Source organism: Zingiber officinale, chromosome 6A (genome assembly GCF_018446385.1).
Source record: "Zingiber officinale cultivar Zhangliang chromosome 6A, Zo_v1.1, whole genome shotgun sequence".
In the NCBI taxonomy this organism is placed as follows: domain Eukaryota; kingdom Viridiplantae; phylum Streptophyta; class Magnoliopsida; order Zingiberales; family Zingiberaceae; genus Zingiber; species Zingiber officinale.
The window spans coordinates 125,828,516-125,848,296 of NC_055997.1; the positions used below are offsets into that span (position 1 = coordinate 125,828,516).

The 19,781-nt window shown below is 39.4% G+C and overlaps 4 protein-coding genes and 1 non-coding gene across 6 annotated transcripts; 3 read left to right on the forward strand and 2 right to left on the reverse strand.

The window, feature by feature from the left end:
- The first annotated feature begins 208 nt into the window (after positions 1 to 208).
- TRNAP-CGG lies at positions 209 to 280 on the forward strand. Its single transcript has one exon. It is a non-coding gene; the product is annotated as a tRNA-Pro (tRNA).
- Positions 281 to 691: 411 nt separating this feature from the next.
- Positions 692 to 1,458, forward strand: LOC121994391. The gene has a single exon (XM_042548441.1). The coding sequence runs from the start codon at positions 784 to 786 to the stop codon at positions 1,384 to 1,386; it is 603 nt and encodes a 200-aa protein (XP_042404375.1). The 5' UTR covers positions 692 to 783; the 3' UTR covers positions 1,387 to 1,458.
- A 3,992-nt stretch (positions 1,459 to 5,450) lies between these two features.
- On the forward strand, positions 5,451 to 12,113 carry LOC121997943 (kinesin-like protein KIN-14F). The gene is made up of 21 exons (XM_042552625.1): positions 5,451 to 5,842; positions 6,093 to 6,259; positions 6,369 to 6,515; positions 6,819 to 7,064; positions 7,143 to 7,214; positions 7,321 to 7,389; positions 7,632 to 7,718; positions 7,789 to 7,869; positions 7,940 to 8,020; positions 8,739 to 8,873; positions 8,959 to 9,040; positions 9,132 to 9,227; positions 9,299 to 9,478; positions 9,557 to 9,663; positions 9,764 to 9,939; positions 10,106 to 10,267; positions 10,373 to 10,626; positions 10,705 to 10,868; positions 10,960 to 11,112; positions 11,350 to 11,675; positions 11,762 to 12,113. The coding sequence occupies exons 1-21, from the start codon at positions 5,734 to 5,736 to the stop codon at positions 11,910 to 11,912; spliced, it is 3,045 nt and encodes a 1,014-aa protein (XP_042408559.1). The 5' UTR covers positions 5,451 to 5,733; the 3' UTR covers positions 11,913 to 12,113.
- LOC121997942 (wax ester synthase/diacylglycerol acyltransferase 11-like) lies at positions 11,722 to 15,623 on the reverse strand. Of its 2 annotated transcripts, XM_042552624.1 has the most exons (8): positions 15,279 to 15,623; positions 14,118 to 14,708; positions 13,978 to 14,044; positions 13,188 to 13,288; positions 12,906 to 13,118; positions 12,686 to 12,823; positions 12,411 to 12,578; positions 11,722 to 11,859 (listed from the first exon to the last, which is right to left on the reverse strand). In XM_042552624.1, the coding sequence occupies exons 1-7, from the start codon at positions 15,531 to 15,533 to the stop codon at positions 12,429 to 12,431; spliced, it is 1,515 nt and encodes a 504-aa protein (XP_042408558.1). In that variant the 5' UTR covers positions 15,534 to 15,623; the 3' UTR covers positions 11,722 to 11,859; positions 12,411 to 12,428. The 2 variants fall into 2 exon arrangements, with proteins under 2 accessions (XP_042408558.1, XP_042408557.1); XM_042552623.1 differs by lacking the exon at positions 11,722 to 11,859 and having other exon boundaries at positions 12,263 to 12,578; positions 15,279 to 15,622.
- Positions 15,624 to 16,224: 601 nt separating this feature from the next.
- LOC121997944 (stem-specific protein TSJT1-like) lies at positions 16,225 to 19,482 on the reverse strand. The gene is made up of 4 exons (XM_042552626.1): positions 19,197 to 19,482; positions 18,099 to 18,339; positions 16,666 to 16,786; positions 16,225 to 16,582 (listed from the first exon to the last, which is right to left on the reverse strand). Exons 1-4 carry the CDS (start codon positions 19,388 to 19,390, stop codon positions 16,395 to 16,397), a joined length of 744 nt encoding a protein of 247 aa, XP_042408560.1. The 5' UTR covers positions 19,391 to 19,482; the 3' UTR covers positions 16,225 to 16,394.
- Between the last annotated feature and the right edge of the window lie 299 nt (positions 19,483 to 19,781).

Consider the following 19,781-nt stretch of genomic DNA (forward strand, 5'->3'; position numbering starts at 1 on the left):
CCGAACCTAAGCCGTTGAATCAACGCCGACAATGTTCAACAATAGATTACCCTTGTGACATTGCCAAAAAACTTTGTCAATGTTGTAATAGATAATAGATTTAAACTATGAAGGGCGGCGATGGTGTCGTCCATAACTGTGCGTTTCGGTGTTTACCCCCTAATTAGAAATTAGTCTAGAAATATGGATCCAAAGATGGAATGTCATCGGGTGTTTGGTCTAGTGGTATGATTCTCGTTTCGGGTGCGAGAGGTCGCGAGTTCGATTCTCGCAACACCCCATTTTTAATTTTTTTTACAAAACAAAATATTAAGAATTAAAGGTTTAAAGAAAAAAATGATCGCTCCTTATTCAATAACTTCACTTTTGAACGAATTTGGCGAGAGACCGGCAAATCAATGGACATCCACTCAGTTAGTTCTCCACGAATCGACCTACGCCCACAAGATCGCCACCAAAATAGACAGCGCAACGCCTCTTCCCCAACGCACCTTCCTCTGTTTCCTGTTCAGGTTTACTCGATCGACCTTCCCTTAATGGCAAAAAATTGACAGGTACCTCCGTACCTTTAGCTTTTCATTCCAACCACAGACGCACGCATCCATCTTTTTCTAGCCATTAGCGAGTCTTCGCGCGCGTATAAAGCTCTCTTTCTCCTTCAGAACCACAGGGCTGAAAGGACAAACAAGCCTCTGCGAGGTTGAGTACGCTACTCATACAGAGGGCGAGGATCTCCTCGCCCTTCAGCTATTTATATATATATATATAGAGAGAGAGATCGATATGGAGAAGGATGGCGACAATGTTATGGTGGTGGTTGCTGCCGCCGCCGCCACTACCATCTCTCCGGCGAAATCTGAATTAGGGAAGAAGAAGAAGAAGAAGGCGAAGAAGAAGTTTAGCATCATCCGCGCCACCTTCATCGCCATCCGTCGTTTCTTCTCCAAGAACAAGCCCCGCATCGGCAAGGAGATTGCCATCCTGAAACCCAGCAACGGCGGTGACGGCGTGCTGAAGGGCCTCGGCTTCGTCGGGACGGTTCGCCCTCTGTGTCTCCAGGGTGATCATCGCAGCCAGAGTTTGCCGCCTCTTCTGCCCCCGCCGCCGCCCTCCGGGCACGAGGCGTTCCACGACGTGTGCTCCCCGCCGCACGCCCCTTCCCCCTCGCACGAAGATTGTATCAGCCGCTACGCGTCTGCGGAGGACCTGCAGGCGCTTGACGATCCAGCGGTGGAGGAGGGAAGCAGCGGCGGAGGCGATGGGGCTCCGAAAGTGGTCGACGAGTGGGCTGAGGAGTTCATCGCCAAGTTCTACCACCAGATGTGTCTTCAGCGTCAGAATTCCGTGGATGATCGCGAAGAGGCCCAGGAAGACAAGACCATCTGATCGTGATCGTTGTTCTATGCGTGCGCTGAATCAAAGAACGATCGAGAGCATAAATTGTTGCATGTGTCCCAATCTCTGATCCTCAACTTGAAATCAAAGAAGAACTTTCATTAACGTATGCATTCTTTAATTTGTTGTGCAGTAGTTAATTAAATCAAGAGAACGGATGCATTCTTTAATAATAAAAAAAGAACTTTATTTATTTATCGTAACTTATGCCTTCTTTAATACACGGAGTAATTAAGCTAAAAACTGATTATATCTACAGAATGAATGACAAAATCATAAATCCATAGCTAAATTAGCACGAATGAACATTATTTCGATCACTAATTAATAATATAATTATAATTCTATCGCTAATTAGTGACTGAAATAATTTTCAGTCAATTTTTTTATCTCCTCTCGCTCTGTCTATCCTCTTCTTCCAACCAATCCCTGATCTCTAGTGTCCAGTATGATCTCCTTTTCAGCACAATTCTTTCTCTAGCATGTAGATAAACCTCTCCCCTCTCCTCTCCGGCGCTGTTCTCTCAAGGCCGGTCATGACCTCGCCCTATGCTCATGATGATGGCCGCATGCTCAGCCATGGCCTCTCACCCTTGCTCGATTGCAAGCTTTGCCCTAGCATGGGTGACTGAGAAGTTATGGGAGGTCAAGCAGTCATAGATGGCCAAGCGCCCCAATGGACGGGTGACCCAATAGTCGTAGGTGTTTACCATTTAACTTCTCTTTAAAGTGAAGAATAAGCTACCTTTAATTTCAGACTATATGGAAAGAAATTACTTGTTTATTTGAATTTAATGACAAACAATATCCTAGTGTTCAGGAACAATCTAATTTGGTTCCTTCAAATGGGTCTAGTGATTAGCCCACGAGGTGTTATCATCATGAGGTCTGGGGTTCGAATCTCAATAAAATCGAGGTAAATGTCCCCCTTAAATGTTAATCATTATTCCAAAGGCCAGTAGTCGTGCGTGATTTACCTCCTCCGTATTGATCCTGAGATGGATTGACGAGGGCGCTGGGGACGAACGTATTCATCTTTTGCCACTAGGAACAATCTAATTTGTTTATTTTATTAGTGGTGGATCAGAATCACAATTGCTTCTTGACTTGTGTTTACGAATGTTAGATATAATGGCTATGGACTAAGGAATGCTTCAAACCAAGTATACTTTAGCAACCAAAAGTCTAAGAAAAGTGTCAGATGATGCAAACTCTTGGCGGACAATTTTTTATCACTTTTCGTTAGAATCTCATTCTAATTTGACGTCTTAGTAAATTTGACTTGATGAACACTTGTGCCGTAAAGAATTAAGGTGTTAAGAATTCTGTGATGGTGATTATGAAAAGCATTTGTAGAGATGAATTGAAACTTAGTAGTAGCTTTCTCACATGGAAAACAATTGGTCCCAAAGCTTGAGAAGTTGGACAAAGTGGTATAGGGATTTCATTCATGAAATGCTTTTGTGATGGCAAAAGTTATATATGATTGTGTGATAACTCTTGAGCTCAGAGGACGTCTCAATTTTTCATCTACTCAAGTACAAATATTCATATAAGAAAATTAAAAATTGAGGTATTGTGTTACAATATTAAAGCAGTCTCGAGTCAGTGAGCAGTCAATTGAAAATTTGGTCAATACGGTGATAGAGTAGCAAATGTAAAAATTCTTATCTCGCTTTCCATTATGAGCTTTTCTACTTTCTCAACGTCGCATGATTTTGAGTCATGTGAGACTTAAGACTCTAATGCTACTAATAAATAGTTATAATAACGATAGTTCTTCTAAGATATGTTAACCTTCAACTTAGTTTTAATTATATTATATTTTTTCTTGACCAATATATATAGAAAGGTCAGCATTTAAAAACTTGGATTCTATCACATCATCAACAGACATTCAAACTCTTGTTAATGTATATTTTTTTAAAACATGTGTTTATCAATTTGTGTATTTTTTTGATAAATAATTTTGCTTTTGTGTAATCTATGTTATCCAACTAATATATAGTTTAACTTTAGATTCATATATATGAGATTATTTTAAAATAGAAAAATGTAATGTTAATCTATCGTATTATTTTTATTTAACTAAATTTGAATTATCCATGTACTTATTTTTTTAAACTTATTATATTATACTTGTTGGATGGGATGGTAAGAAGTTGTATGGGATGGTAAGAAGAAAGAAGACAAAAAGTATTTATTTTTTAACCGAATGTCATATGCTGAAATTAGACTTATCTAATTGTTTTGTTTAAGGATAAGTGTATTTGATAATGCTTTTTATTGAACGTATGTTGAATGGTGTGGATGTTGAATGTTGAATGTTGAATGTTGAATGTTGAATGTTGTTTTGTTTTGTTGAATGAATGTTATTTTGTTATAAATATTGAATGTCGTGATTAATGTATTACTGAATTTGAATTAATTTCAAGGGGATTTATATCAAAAATTTTGTTGAAATTAGTAATGAAAAATTGATTTCTATCGTCAATTTAGCAACGACATTTTGAGTTAGTGACGGCGTATTAATTTTCATTGATGAATTAGTGAGTATTTTAAATTTTATTATTAAATTAACGACAGAATTCAAAATTCCATTTGAATTCAGTCGTTAATTGGATTCGGGACAAAATTTGTTGTGACTGAAAATTTTCAGTAGCATAAAAGAATTTTGTGTTGTGTTTCATAGCGACCATTTAGACTACTATTTTGACAACCCCCAATAGAATTAATTAGTTTCTCAATAAAACAATGAGATTATGGTAGAGAAGCTTATTATAAAATACTTTCTCTCACTTGCCTGAATAAAAAATAATAATAATTCTAATTAGTTCAGATTATCTGTCCGCATTTCTTTCTGTCCCCATGTTTCACTGTCGATCAGACAGACCAGATTACATCTCAATATATCATGATATCTTTAAGATGTGTGCAGTATCCTCGTGATGTGCAAGGCATCCTTGAAATGTAATCTGACCCGTCTGATCGACAGTGAGACACGAGGACAGAGAGAAATGGGGACAGAGGATCCGAACTGAATTTTAATTAATCTCATTGATTATATCTTATGAAAATTTTTTATCACCCACTAAGATAAATTGAAAAACGCACACGATGATTAACTCAGAAGCCCAACCTTTTTTAATTATGCCCCTATTTAAAAGAAATTTTTTTATAAATACATCATGTCAGAAATCATACTATAAATACTTAAATAATAATTCGAATATCTTACCGCGTCTTCTCCCTGGATATAAAGTAACTTGGGATGTAGTTATCTGGGCGGAGACAGGGTCTCTTGGACTACTTTTTGTGATCCAAGAGATGTGCCACTCGTATTTGCGGTTGAATTGTGATTGCGATCCGGTCGCAAATGGTTGCGATTCCTTTCTGGGTTCACCATCCCCACCAAGTCATAGTTTTTGTTCGGAGCGGGCGGTCGGAGGCCGTCCGAAAGACACCCTCACTCGGTGCCTAGTAACATGGCCACTTATCCACCACCGGAGGCCTTCGGACGGTCTCCAGCTACCTGCTTCAAACAAAACTATAACATGGTTGGGACGATGAACCCGAGAAGAGATCGTAATAATTTACGGTCGAATAACGATCATAATTCGACTATAAATACGAGTGACACATCTTTGAATAAAAAAAAAAAATCCAAGGTTTTGTGCTCATCTGGAGAAGAAAAAAAAAGTCCAGGGATATGTGCTCATCTGGGCGAGTACAGAAAGTGAATTATTTTTTTTTTACTAAAATTAAGTTTTTTATTACTATTATTTTAAAAAAATGATTTTAGACTTACAAGCCTCGGTGAGTAGGAGGCCATGTCATGTCTTACTCAGCACAACCCCGCACCACTATTGAATTGGCAGCAATCAGAGCATACAAATTTTGCCACGTGAGCTCGTTGATTACAAGTGTCACCATCTCAACGGTTTATAATCTGAGGGGAAGTACCCGCCATCTCGAACTTTAAGTACTGCGAGTCCCAAGTCCGTTGGGCTATTTCAAACCTGCGGCCTGAATCAAGAGAGGAGGAGGAGAGAGAGAGAGGGTGAAAGAGAGAAGGCGCGCAAAGCTCTCTCCATCTCTTCCTTTTTCACCTTCCCCCTCTCTTCCCTTCTCCTTCCTCGCCCCCCTTACCACCCTTGAGGCGGGCGATGTGCAGCTGCATCATCTCTTCCCCCCCTTTCCCCCTTCCGATCGAAATCCAACTTGATCTTTCTGCCGCCTTGGTTGGATGATTTACCCTATCTGAAATCGGCTCAAGGTCAGTGAATTCGCGCGCGATTAGGAATTGGAACCGTTCCGTCTTGCCATTCTCATCAGGAAATGGCGTTGGAAGGGTCCATTTCGGCGCCGGTGGTGGAGGATGGGCTGAAGCAGCACGGGGCCAGGATGTGCTACATTGACTTGGCCTCGAGGAAGGAGGAGCAAGCAGGTGATCTGATTTTACTGATTGATCTACTTTTATATCGATCTGCATCCGTTGCAGTGTCTTTAATACATCTTCGATTCCTGAACTTCTGTTGGCTGACACAATGCACAAGGGCAATTAATCTTCATGGATCAGTACATCCATATGCATAGAATATTCTCAAAATTCAGGATTTGAATTCTATTTCTTCAAATGAAGTGTTGGATCGATTCAATCATGCATAAGATGTATCTGGTTATACTTGCCATGGCAGCAATGAGAAGGTATGAGGCAGCTGCATGGCTTAGGAGAATGGTTGGAGTTGTTGGTGCGAAGGACTTGCCGGAAGAGCCTACTGAGGAGGAATTCCGGCTAGCACTGAGGAATGGAATTGTTCTCTGCAACGTACTCAACAAGGTTAAGCCTGGAGCAGTGCCCAAGGTTAGCACTTGTTGAATAATTCTGGTAGGACTTATTTTCTTTCTAGCAGCACTGAGATCATGTGCGCGTCGGCTAATATTGGGAATCTAATTATTCCTTTTTATTTAAGGTGATCGAAGCTCCTGTGGTTTCAGCTTCCCAGCCAGATGGTGCTGCCGTTCTGTCAGCATTTCAGTACTTCGAGAATTTGAGGAACTTCCTTGATGCCCTAGAAGAATTGGGTCTCCCCACATTTGAGGCATCTGATCTAGAGCAGGCATGCCATCTTGTCTTGCTAAACTTTCCGAGTTATTGCTCCATTGTATTGGAGCTACTCTAGGAAACTGCTATTCGACAGTTTTCAGATGCAAAATACCTTATTTTTCTTTGACAAACGCATCAACTATATTCTCCTTTTTTTTTTCCAATGCTCATGGACTTAGTTATATTTAATAGCACACACTGACAAAATTTATCACTTGTTTCTGGTTATTAATTAAAAACCTGCTTTATCTCCAAGAAAATTGTCTCGAATTGGGTCTGTCCTTGGGTATTTAAATTTTGTATATTTTCGGTACAGGGTGGTAAAGGTTCCAGGGTTGTTAATTCTATCCTTGCTCTTAAATCCTTTGATGAGAAACAAGTATGCAGGAGCGGTTCCTCCAAATCTGGTGGAACTATGAAACCTTCAAGCACTGGAAAACACTTTGTGAGGAGAAACTCAGAACCTTTCATGAATTCCATCATTCGAAGTCAAACAATTCAGGATGGTGGGTCATTGGAGCAGAACTTGAACATTGATTTTTCAATAGAATCCTCTGAAATGGTTGGTAAGCTGAATGTTATGATACATTGAAAGATCCAGTAATCCTGTGTTGGCTAAAATGACTTGTATGATTAACAGACGATATCACCTTCAGTGAGCATGCTTGTGCGCAACCTTTTATCAGACAAAAAGGCTGAAGAAGTCCCATTGGTACATCAAAACTGCTTATGAGTTTAGGAGAAAATTTTGTCAATTTGCTTTGTCAATCATCAGCACAAAACACATAGTAGTTAAATTTGTTAATGGACCTTTGCAGATAGTTGAATCAATGCTAACCAAAGTACTACAAGAATTTGAGCACCGGCTCGCCAGGCAACAGGAGATGGTAGGCCATCTTAACTTGGTGTTTTATATGCTGCTTCATTATCTAAACATGACCACTTCCTTTCTTCTTTTACATGGTAATTTTGTCCTCTGCACTTGAAACTATTATCTACAACTATTAATCAATCATATTGTCCATCTGCACCTAGCTTAAATTTCTTCCTTCTTATGCTACTCCACTAGAGTACAATATTTCTGTAGATCCTCTTGGATGACACAAATTTATATCACAAAACTTGATAGATGGATAAAAACGAGACAATTGAAACCAGTTTGTTCAATGGAGCAAGCAATTCCAAAGAGTTTCAATCCACTTGCTGTGAGAATAAGGTACCATATTTAATCTTGTTGGAATTTGTTCCTCGGAGCAATGATAAATAAACACTGCAAAACTTCATAGATGAAAGTGATTGATGAAATGGGTTCCCTCTATGAAGCAAGCAATTCGACAGAGATTCAGTCCACTGCCTGTGAGAATAAGGTACCATGTTTTATTTTGTTAGAATTTTTTCCTTGAAGCAACGATAAATTGATACTTGAAATCTTCGTAGGTGAAAGTGATTGATAAAATTGGTTCCCTCTATGATGCAAGCAATTCGCCTCAGGTTCAGAACACTTGGTCTGAGAATAAGGTGCATCCTCTCAACAATGATAGATATTGAATTGTTCATTGTTAGATCCTCAGTTTGACAAATTGGCAAATCCTATTTGGTCCCTATACAACAATGGAGGTAACTTCCCTCAGTAGATGTCATGAGTAAAACATCCTCTCAAATTGCCAGTGAAAGAAATCACAAAACTTGCGGCAATCATATCATATAAAACTACATAATTATTACACAACTTAGTTACTCAAAACTCCATGCAGAAAGGACAATTTCCTTTCAAGTGGAAGACTTCACCCAAAAGTTTCTGATGTAGCATGAAGTTGCTTTGGTACCAAATTGGGGCAACACCCAAAATGATCCCAAAGTCACACAAAAGATTGGAATGAAATTGGCACAGTTCAAGAGAAATATCTCATGCAAAGATTAAACGAGAGAAATTCAATTACTTGAAAGAGGATAGATATAAAAAATTAAGCCTCCTTAATAGATCTCAACCTAAACAAACTAGGAATATAATTAAATTGCAAACTAAGAAATAAGCCAATCTTAATGATACTTTTATTAAAGCATCATAAGAAATAAGACAACCTACTTGTGAACCTAAATAATAATTTTCAATTTAATGTGGTTACCCAGGAAAGACATACAACTTGGGTTATATTTTCATATCATCATTATATATGACTATTGTTGTCCATTAGGCTTCCGTGATAATAATGTTTTGATCTTTACTATGTTTTAGATGCTAGAATCAGAGAGTACTTATACGTGTTTAAGAGGTGAAGATTTTACCATGAGCTTGAGGGATCAAGAAAAAACAAAAGAAAAGCTTCAAAAGCAGGGTTTACTTGTTGAGAAGCAAAAAAGAGAAATTCATGTATACTTTCCTATGCTTTTTTTTTTTTTAAAAAAAAAGGATGAGATATTGTATTCTTCAGACTATTTTTTCATAACCTCTGTAGGAACTGAAAAATAGTCTCCTGTCAACCAGAGAGAGTGTAGAGTTGATTAAGACACAGTACTCAGAAGAAGTTAGCAAACTAGGTACGACAATAAAAAAAGGAAAGTTTGTCTAGTTATATTATGCCAGCAACTATTAGATGTGCTCAAAAAACCCTTGTTCATGTCTTTTTAGGAAAGCATATGCAAATTATAACTCATGCAGCTTCTGGATATCAGAAGGTTCTTGAAGAAAACAGGAAGTTGTACAATCAAGTGCAGGATCTTAAAGGTAATCCTATTATTAGATTCTAAGCTAATTATTTTTTTTTTCTTTTGCTAATTCCATATCCCCTCTAATAGGAAACATTAGGGTGTACTGCCGAGTGAGGCCTTTCTTACCTGGAAAATCTAGTAATAATTTGACCACTGTTGATCATATTGATGATGGAAACATTACAATTAGCACCCCAGCCAAGTATGGAAAAGAAGGCCATAAATCGTTTAGCTTCAACAAAACTTTTGGCCCATCTGTTACTCAAGGTTGTTAAAGCTCCATCTTAGATACTTTCAGTATGTTCTGACCTGTAGAAACAAAATTAACTTCCTTAATCAATGCAGAGGAGGTTTTTTCTGACACAAAACCTTTGATTCGGTCAATTCTTGATGGTTTTAATGTCTGCATCTTTGCATATGGTCAAACAGGATCTGGAAAAACTTATACCATGGTAACAACGTTGACATCTAAATTTTGTTGATGTTTTGATTACAAAGGTTCATTTACAATCACAAATACTGTTTATTTAAGATCCCTTGAATTCCATGTAGAGTGGACCCAAAGAGCTCACGGAAGAGGGCTATGGAGTAAACTATAGGGCACTAAATGACTTGTTTCAGATCTCAAGACAGAGGAGGGATTCATTTTGCTATGAAATTGCTGTTCAGATGATGGAGATATACAATGAGCAAGTCAGAGATCTCCTTAATGATGGTCCTAACAAAAAATATCCTTCTAATTGTGATCCCTTTTATTGATAATATATATCCTATTAATATGTATCTATCGTTTCTGTGTACCTGAAATTGAATTTAATTTAATTAACAAACTAGTTGTTATCTCAATATTACACACATCTTGTTTAACATTTTGAGTACCTTAACTTTTAAAACATTGGACATTCGTAATAGTTCCCAGAGCGGGATGGCAGTGCCTGATGCAAACTTGGTTCCTGTCACATCAACAGATGAGGTAGTTGAGCTAATGAACCTTGGTCAGAGGAATCGTGCTGTTTGTTCAACTTCCATGAATGAGCGTAGCAGTCGCTCTCACAGGTCTGGTTGCTTTTGTGAAGGGTTGATTTTAGATTTTTTTTTTCCCTTTTTTTTCAAAAGTTGTTTTACACTTGTTGCATTTAACTGATAAATCCTAGTTTGCAGTTGCCTAACAATTCATGTTCATGGAAAAGAGTTGGCATCTGGGACTGTTCTTAGAGGATGCCTGCATCTTGTTGATTTAGCAGGCAGTGAAAGGGTCAATAAATCAGAGGTTAAAGGAGACAGGCTCAAAGAAGCACAACACATAAATAAATCTTTAGCAGCTCTAGGGGATGTAATTTATGCCCTTGCTCAAAAGAATTCACATGTTCCTTACAGGAACAGCAAACTTACACAACTCCTACAGGACTCTCTTGGTAAGAACAAAGCATTGTATGTGCGTTTCTAGCATGGGGATCAGTGCGTGCTTCAATATATCTGTTTCATTTTGACAGGGGGGCAAGCTAAGACATTGATGTTCGTACACATAAGCCCTGAGGTTGATGCGCTAAGTGAGACTTTAAGCACTCTCAAGTTCGCAGAGCGAGTTGCAACAATTGAGCTTGGTGCGGCAAAGATGAACAAGGATACTGGGGAACTGAAAGAACTCAGACAACAGGTTTTCCCCTATTACTTAAGAAGTTTGGATAATTTTCACTAATGGTCTGGATGAGTCTCATTCAGCGCCCTTCTTTCTCTCACCAATTTAGGTAGCTAGTCTCAGAGCTGCATTAGCTAAGAAAGAGGAAGAGACACTTGGAAGTACAACGTCCAGTTCTGACAGTTACAGAATGAAATCTAATCCCACGTCTCCTGGGCATCCAAACCAGATGCAGACAATGGACGATTTCGGGAACATTGTGGTGGGTATTCTTCTTTTTTGCACGTTGATTTATAATCATTCAACTCCTTACTTTCTCTCTTGGAAGACTTGATTTACAGTATGGTGGATTCTTAGAGAAATATATGATCTGTGATTCTGAATCAGAGCTCTTTTGAAACTTATGTCAGTGAAGACATCTATTAGCCTTGTGTAATAATTTCATTGCATTACAACTTTCACTTCAGTTCTGCATTGTTTGGTAACCTTTCTCGTGCAGAGCTGTTCAGCATTGATGGAGAGGGAAGACATTGATGCGGTCAACGATGAGGATCCACTGAGGGCCTGGGTTGGAGATAGCGTGCATCTTCCCGACTCCCTCGACCAGGGATACATTCCCGATGTGAGAGTCTTCAGAGATCGGCGCACAAGCCGGCCTAATTCTTTCACAACTGATGATTACGATGATTTAGATTTCGCAACTAGTGATTCCTCAGAGCAAGAAGTGATGTTGCAGTCTAGCAATGCAAAATCCAGTGCTGCAGTCAATGGTGGCTCCAGAATCAAGCAGCTTCAGTCGGGTTCAACTAAAAACCCCGACTTGAGGTAAGTAGATTCTTGTGAATTTACTGGATCCACTAGAACATCTTTCTAACCTTTTCAGTTATGTTTTTTGATTGTGTTAAATTCAGGAATCCTACTCGCTCCCACATGCCATCTCCGTCGAGGAAGACATCAACTGCACCATCTAGCCAAACAGCGAAAGGCCAGCCCACCAGGCAACGAGCATCTGACGGAAAACGAAAGCCAAATGTTAATGGTAGGATGGCGGCCTCAAAGTAGACATCAATCTCTCGCATTAATGGCGAGAGATTTTGTTGCTTTTCCCTTAAGAATGCATCAAAGAGGGACTTGACTAGTTTCGTCTCTCGTAGTTGTGAGTAGCAGTAACAAAACAACTGCTATTTGTTTCCAACCAAGTTTTTATGCACGAAAAGGGAAGGTGCCGGAGGAGAAAAACAAAACATATAAAAATTTGCTAAATATCTGTACCAGAAACAAATTACTTCAAACATCAGCAATTTCAAATCTGGATTTTGTTCATCCCTTTATTTTTCTGTTTATTGGTTCTGTGCTCGAGAACTGTCGACATGACAAGTTGAAGCAACAGGGTAACATAAAGAAAACATCCATCAAGAAGATGCTCTTTTTATTATCTATATCTATAGAATAAAGATGATATGTGATACATTGACACGTAGTATATGGTTTTTGAAATAATAAATAATAATAGTGTAAGAAACTGAAATACATTGACACATGAAGCAGTTCCAAGGGCACCTTGCTTGATATCGTGTCTCATGACATCGGAAAAATTTCTGCCTTGATGAGTTTGAGAGATTCAACAAGATCATCCAAGAGCTGGTGTGGGTTCTCTATCACTGTATCATCAACCGTCACAACTATTTCCATTGTGTTCTTGTAACTTTGGAAGTGCAGTGTGAGGGCCTGTTAATTTAATTCCCAGACAAACGATTCAACCTTCTGGTAAATGGTAAATGATGGATGGCACTACAATGTGGTATGAGTATTCAAATTAAGGAGGAAGCACTTGCCTGTGGATGTCCGTAGACAGTAGGAGCTAAGAAGACAAGTGGATGATCGAAGAATGCTATTTCTTCAACTGGCCCAATCATATTAGACAAGGAAAATGTTGTGTGTTGGAGCACTCTGTGGCACAGGAATGCAGCAGCCTGTCGCATGTAATTCACAAGCTGAAATTCCAAAGAACAATGAACTAGAGTAACTGATTATTAAGCACAATAAGCCACAAACCTTAATTCCAAACAATTTGACAATGAGATCTGCACTTTTATAGGTGAAGATAGCTTCCAAGGAATTCTTCTTCCTATCTGCCATCGCTTTCCCTTTGCGGATATAATCCAAGGGATCGATATAGTTTCCGATTGGAATGGGTAAGATGAGGTAACCAAGCAAGTTCCCCCACTTTGTGCCACCATCCCTGCCTTCCATTAGCTCTGCCAGTGCCTGTCCAATTCAAATATATGTAAAGAAAAACTCATCTAAGACGAGCAACTATAGAGGAGAAATGCTAACGTGAATCCCAGGTGTCGGTCTAATGTTCACGAGGAGGGTTGATCGGAGTCGAATTTTTGATGGGAATTGAACCTTCTTACCATCCTCATGAGCGGTTTGACCTGATATATTAAAATTGCATGAGAAATTATTCCTTTGAGATTTTGAAAGTTAATAGCAGAATGCTTGACAAAGGTGAAGTTATATTAATATTATAGGCAATCACTCCCGAACAGAATTAAATGCAAAACATTAAATGACTTACTTCCAAGAAACAGGATATCAACAAATCATACTACTTTCAAGGAACTAGAAGTCGAGTCCATATGTACTTTCAAAGAAAGTCTAAATGAGGTTGAGTTTATCAAGGTGTCAAATTTCTTGATTTCCTAGCTACAAACTCCCCCCGACCAAGATCATCAAGCCCATCAAGCTCTAGAGACTCCAATATCAAATTGAACGAGGTAAGACTGTAGAGAGCTCTTCTACTGCTACTTCACCACAAGTTTGTTATTTAGAAGTTCTAGCCTTACGTCCATTTAGTGGACATTCTAACATCTGAAATATTTGTAAGAATCTAGACAACACTTGCACTTAGCCCTAAGAGAAAATAATCCTTAGGTTTCCATACCAAATGCTAGAGCAACAAGATAGTTTTCTATTTCTTGAGAAAATTGAAAGCACCATCCCTATTTATAGAGGGACTCTCGTGAAGAGAATTATTACATGGTAAGCAATGCTTTCAAGACAACTAGATAACCAGAAACCAAGGAGTTTATATCTACTTCCAAAAGTCTAGTTGATTACTCACAGTATCTCCTGTTGAGGTAACGAGACAAGCCTGCAGATGTCACGCCCACTAATACATCATTGATGGTCTGCAATCAGCGTGTATGGAATGTTAGGAAATCGATTGAAGTGCAGATCGAGGAGGAGCACAAGAAGGCGTACGCAATGCATGGCGTTCTTGATGTCCTTTATGTCACGGAGGCTGACTGCCCGATGCACGATTCGCTTCGGACGATTCTCCACCCCTTCAGATCCGACGAGCGGTGTGGGGGTGTCCTTGAAGAAAAGTGCCGTCGCAATGAAGAACAGGACATCAACGAGGGTGTTCCACGCGAGGATGAGGAAGGCCCGCAGCAAGAGGAAGATCGTGAGAATGCCAACGGTGCGAGACCCGGACGGAGAAGGGCGGGCGAACCGTTGGGGGAGATCGGGAAGGGCAGCGGGGTCAGAGGCCTTGCGAGTGCAGGCGAGGAGGAGGGACATGAGGGAGATGCCGTCGCCGAGGGAGTGGTGGAGGCGGAGCACGGCGACGGCAGCGGCATTGGAGACGGGGAAGTTGAGGATGTGGAGCTCCCACAAGGGGCGGGAGGCGTCCATCGGGGTGGAGGTGAGGGAAGCCACGTAGTCCTCCACCGTCCGATCAGGCGACCTGGAGATGCTGCTAGGGTCGAGGTTTGGGACCACGATGTGGTCCTCCACCGACACCTCGGCGGCCACCCAGCGTGGCTTCTTTTTGCTGCTTTCCTCGAACACCTGCAGCTTTGAAATAAACCCCAAGTTAATGAATCAAAATTGTGAATTTCAGAGATCAACCGAAGCACGCAGTTTTCTCATACATACATCACAAGATTTCCGAATATACAACAAAAATAATTCAGTGGAAGGGATGAGCCGTTAATCGACACGACGCAATGGAGACGTGTTTCGATCACAATCCGGCCCTATGAACACGCAAAATAAAGCAAGCCATGGACGGTCGCTGTGGTCAGAATTCAGTAATGTATCCACTGCCCTCGCGTTTCAGCTAGCTACACCGAGGCAGTAGTAACATTCCTGAGGTCGAATCATGAGTAATTTTTATTGGAGAGAAGACTTTTTCGTATCGATAGTCAATGAAAGGGAAAGTCATCAATGGCAAGTGGACGACGGAAATGTGAAAGTACAGCATTCATAGTAGCGATTGTGAGGCTGTGCCAATAATCACGTCTTGTGGTCTTTGCGAGTTCATAATTCCAAATAGAATATAGTCAAGTCAACCTCCATATATATTTTTAAAATAATAATAAAAAAATGGAAGATAATAGAGAGGGTGGATGTTGTCACCGGGATGCTGCAGAATCGCGGGTGGCGAGCGAGGGTGTTCTGGAGGCCGGACTTGATGACTCCGACGTCGAGGGGCTTCCCCACGCCCATCACCATCACGATGTAGCAGTTGAAGCCGTCTTGGCCGAACAGCCGAGCAGCTGGACTCATAGGCTGCTCCTCCTCCTCTATCTCCTCGCCCGCTCCTTCGAATCTCCTCCTCTCCCCTGTCTTTATCGACAGTCGCCTCGTCTCCGCCTTCCACTCTCCCTCCATCTCCAGACTACAAGATCAGTTGGCGATGTGCGAGAGAGGAAGACTCTTCTTCCTGCTTTATCGCTGGCTTCTTTGGTATACCTCATTTTTCAAACCTTGCAAAGGACGATAACACCCTTTGATGTTTTCCGCTATTGTATATTAAAATCAACGCCGGCGTACCAATCAACAAACCGAACTTTGATTTCCAGACGAATCCCGAACTTTGATTTCCAGACGAATCCCCTGTTTTCCCACTGATTTGAAAGCGCTATTAATTTTTTCCCCATTAATTTATTCGGTATACAATGAGCGCACAAATCTTTATTCGTTTGACCGGCGCCGCATCCGGTTCGTTGAACTTGTAAAATTTCAGAACGCTAATTTAGCTGAAGATGCAGGATTTCAGATTCGGTCAAAGTTTGACTTTTGGTCAATAAACTTTTAAATTAAATTATTGTAAAAAGAAAAGAAGAACAAATAGTAAGACTTTGATTTGTAGTATTCTGTTAATATTGATCTGAAGTTAATTTTTGACATTATAAACTGTCCGAAAGTGCTTTCCGACCACCGATCACTTGATAATATTTCGAGACGTGGTGAGTCTGTTTCATCATAAAATATAACACAAGATTTAGGAAGCCTTATTGTTTAGAAATTTTTATTTCCCTTCGAACATGGGAAAACAGTAGCTGTAGACAACAGATGGGAGTTGAATCGAAACACTGACAATGCCACACACAAGTCTTCAAAAGTGCAGTAAAGGTTCAAATAACACTTGGCATCCGGGGAAATTTGCAATTTCCAAATCTAGGGAAATCAGATGCTTTAAATCATGCTATAAATTTAGTACAAATGCATACATGAGTAATATCTGAAAGATTAGTAATGGGACGACCAGTTTGCGGAGCTACCTACTCGAGGCATCCCGGTTTCCTTTTTGGCTTGATCATCAACCTTATAGGTAGCACTGCAGACCTGGCCTTGGCTGTCAACCCTTGGCATCGCTTTGAGTTCATTAAGAGGATGCTCAAAACTCTGTAATCCCTTGGAAGTAGTAAAGAAGCAACCTACAAAATCGGTTGTTAAAAACAAAGAAATAAATAACGAAGGCATTCGTCCACAAACGTACAGAGAGCAACAAAATTTATACCTTTAGGAAAAGGAGCAAATGATTTCCCACACCCCTTTTTGACAATGTCAGCATCATCAGAGAGTACAAGATGGCCTTCAGGATCAGCACCCCAGAAGAAGGGTACGCCACCATCAGCATCCTAATTGAGGAGGAAAGGATTTAACAAAAGAATGTTTCTGATAAATAGAAAAGAAGCACATGCTCACTTACTTCCTAATGATAGCTAAACTTTCTAAAAATGTCCATTTTATTCCAATGTTGCCTCAAATTGACTCCTGACTTTCTAAATTATTTAAATTTTAGCCTTTTTAATCATTTTCAAATTATAAAACAATCTTATAAACCTTTTACTTGTAAAACAACCTTGAAAGAAAATGAGGCATAAATTTGAGAATTGAAGGAACATACAAGAGTAACTTATGATTTAGAGTTCAACATATATTTTGGGTAACGGATATGATTATACAAGAGTTATCCTTTTCAGTAATCATGTCAAACAATATCATCCTGACATGAGACTATCATTGTTTTCTCACGAGACATAACTAAAGCCTAACACCTCGCATCATCATAAAGTTCGGTATCTTGGAGCATTAACCAATGAAGCAGAGTAATGAGATCAGCAGTGACAAAAAAAAAGTAGGAAAAAAGTAAACTGTGACCTTGACTATCATATTAAGGTTGGAATAAATTACCCTTACTAAATAAAGCATAACCTCTACAACGCATGGTAGAATTTAGGGTTTTTTCTCTTGCAAGTGAAAACATATTATAAAAACAATAAACATGCATGTCATATCATAGATTTCATTATCACCATCAAAACTGAGATCATCAATATTCCACTTTTGAGGATCATTAGTCTTGCTATAACATTGATATTGGAAAATATTACTAAATGGTGGATATTTACATTCGGAACTCATAAATTTAAATTTGTTCCAATAACAATTATGTTAATTCAAAAAGGAAGAAAAGTACTAATACTTCCATTGGGTACATAATACCAATAACTACACTTAATAAAGTAACAACATTTAATATTTCAATAAAATGCTCAAAGGTATAATTGAAAATGGAAACTTCACATTACATCTGTTCTATACAGACTACATAGTTGCTGGAAACAAATGCACAAACTGCACAGATTTCTTAGCCACTTAACTAGTTTAAGTAAAGGTCACACATCTTGTGGGGGAAGTTGATTAATTGAAATTGAATCAAGATAGTAATACAGATCACATGGTCAGAGCACGCTAATAGCCATGCCTACCCAGTTTGCGTGTGAGAGAAATTAGATGCAACCATGGTCTCATAACTCACATGGCCTCTGTACTGGGATATTTCAAATTTTAGGTTTCATATTGTTATACAATAGCACTATGACTTGATATATAAAAGAAAAGATGAAAGTAATAAGCAGGAAAACAAGCTACGAAAAGAATACTTACAGCTGCAAAGAAGGTGGAGTTTGATGAACTATCATAGAGAATAAAAGCAAATCTCCCAATGATATCTCTGACAACTTGGCTAGCAGGGAATGGTCCTCTATCCCTTAGGGTCTTATACGCTTCAATTACAATGATCACTTCATTGGCAGTCTTACCCAATCCATACTGTTGCTTCAGTGAAGTTATATTCTCAATATGGCCTTGGAACAAGCAAAACACATTATCCACAACACCAAATAATCTGCAGCGAGGTGAAAATGATCAGCTTATGATGTTGGTGAAAACTAAAAACAGAAAGTCATTGATATGAATGAGACGATTTGAAGAAGGATAGCAGATTTTGTATCTTGAGGTGCGTTAAATATATTATTTATTCAGAAGCAAGAGCCAATAGAGAGATGCAAAAGTCCAGTGTTTCGTTCCAATTACTAAAGGAATAACGAGATTGATTGAGGTTCATAAAAGAACTATTGATTATTTCCAGGCCCAATAAATAAAAGTCCAAGATCATAAAAAGAGGTTGTTCCTGTTAACAGAAAAAAAAATTCAAGAAAAATGCATAAATGGGAATATTAAATCCAGAAGTGATCGACTAGACAAGAAAGAATCAAATCAAATAATCAATTATTTCTGTTGAACAAATAAATGTAAACTATCTAAATAGTCTAGATCTGTTTGAATTGAGCATCAGTTCCTTATGGTTCATAACTTATTTCCCCCTTTTAATAGGATGAAATCTATGAAAGAGTACTTGATAAATTACAACCTATTTAAAGAAAGAACCTAACAGGTAATTATCTTTGATTGTTTTTCGTATATAACATTCAAGAGTAACAGGTTCAAGCATCTTCAAAGTTTACATATCCAACTAGGGTAGGATACAAATAGTTGAATAACAACAATTACAAGTCAAATTAATCAAAAGACGAACACGATCTGGAATATCTGCGTCGTGGATCAAACAAGGCTGACTTGCTGTCACTTCGAAAATCATTTTTCGTGAATGACACCGAAACAAGAGGGGGAAATGAGGATAAATTGAATACGAAACATTGAGCAAAGGAACGGAGATCGGATTTCAATCTTGATCCCTCTCACCTCGGAAGCAAAGGGTTCTGATTCTGTTTCGAGTAACCGATGGCGCCACCGGTGCCGAGGCTAACGACCACTGCACCCGCCTGCGACTCCGCAAAGTAGCTCACCAGGCAGCTACTGCCCTCGCCGCCCTCCACCGAGGGAGCTCTAAGACCCTCGGGGCTCTTCGCAACTGTCGGATCGAACACCGCCAACATCCTCACCGCCTCCGCGAACTTTCCACCCTCAAGCGATCGGGCCCTTGATTTCGTTGCAGTGTGCTACAAAGGAACGATAGAAATGCAAGGCGAAGTTGCCTAAATAGTCCAAGCGCACCGACAAGCATTGAATTTTACTCTAAATAGTCCATCCTTATCCATTCTTTGGAGCGGACGTGGAGCCGAGCTAGTTTAACGTGAGATTGAAGGTTTGGACCCACAGTTATTATTATAATGAAACATGGTGAAGAAGTGACTAGTAGGGTCGCATAGGGCTGCTAGTTTGCCGATGGGTTGGTGGCCAATGAGAAAGACGCGTGTAAAAGGGATCCATGTGAAAAGACTGAGGGGAGCAGTTGATTCATGATATATTTATTAATATTATCATGAA

What these genes read in the sequence shown, in the direction of transcription:
- LOC121994391 (XM_042548441.1), top strand. Translation starts at nt 784, where the DNA reads ATGGAGAAGGATGGCGACAATGTTATGGTGGTGGTTGCTGCCGCCGCC.
- LOC121997943 (XM_042552625.1), top strand. Translation starts at nt 5,734, where the DNA reads ATGGCGTTGGAAGGGTCCATTTCGGCGCCGGTGGTGGAGGATGGGCTG. An exon ending in AGGCTGAAGAAGTCCCATTG is followed by an intron (nt 7,215 to 7,320) that starts GTACATCAAAAC and finishes GGACCTTTGCAG; the next exon opens with ATAGTTGAATCAATGCTAAC. An exon ending in TCGCCAGGCAACAGGAGATG is followed by an intron (nt 7,390 to 7,631) that starts GTAGGCCATCTT and finishes AAAACTTGATAG; the next exon opens with ATGGATAAAAACGAGACAAT.
- LOC121997942 (XM_042552624.1), bottom strand. Translation starts at nt 15,533, where the DNA reads ATGGAGGGAGAGTGGAAGGCGGAGACGAGGCGACTGTCGATAAAGACA. An exon ending in CGCGATTCTGCAGCATCCCG is followed by an intron (nt 14,709 to 15,278) that starts GTGACAACATCC and finishes TCAAAGCTGCAG; the next exon opens with GTGTTCGAGGAAAGCAGCAA. An exon ending in TCAAGAACGCCATGCATTGC is followed by an intron (nt 14,045 to 14,117) that starts GTACGCCTTCTT and finishes CGCTGATTGCAG; the next exon opens with ACCATCAATGATGTATTAGT.
- LOC121997944 (XM_042552626.1), bottom strand. Translation starts at nt 19,390, where the DNA reads ATGTTGGCGGTGTTCGATCCGACAGTTGCGAAGAGCCCCGAGGGTCTT. An exon ending in CAGAACCCTTTGCTTCCGAG is followed by an intron (nt 18,340 to 19,196) that starts GTGAGAGGGATC and finishes ACCTCGCTGCAG; the next exon opens with ATTATTTGGTGTTGTGGATA. An exon ending in ACTCCACCTTCTTTGCAGCT is followed by an intron (nt 16,787 to 18,098) that starts GTAAGTATTCTT and finishes CTCCTCAATTAG; the next exon opens with GATGCTGATGGTGGCGTACC.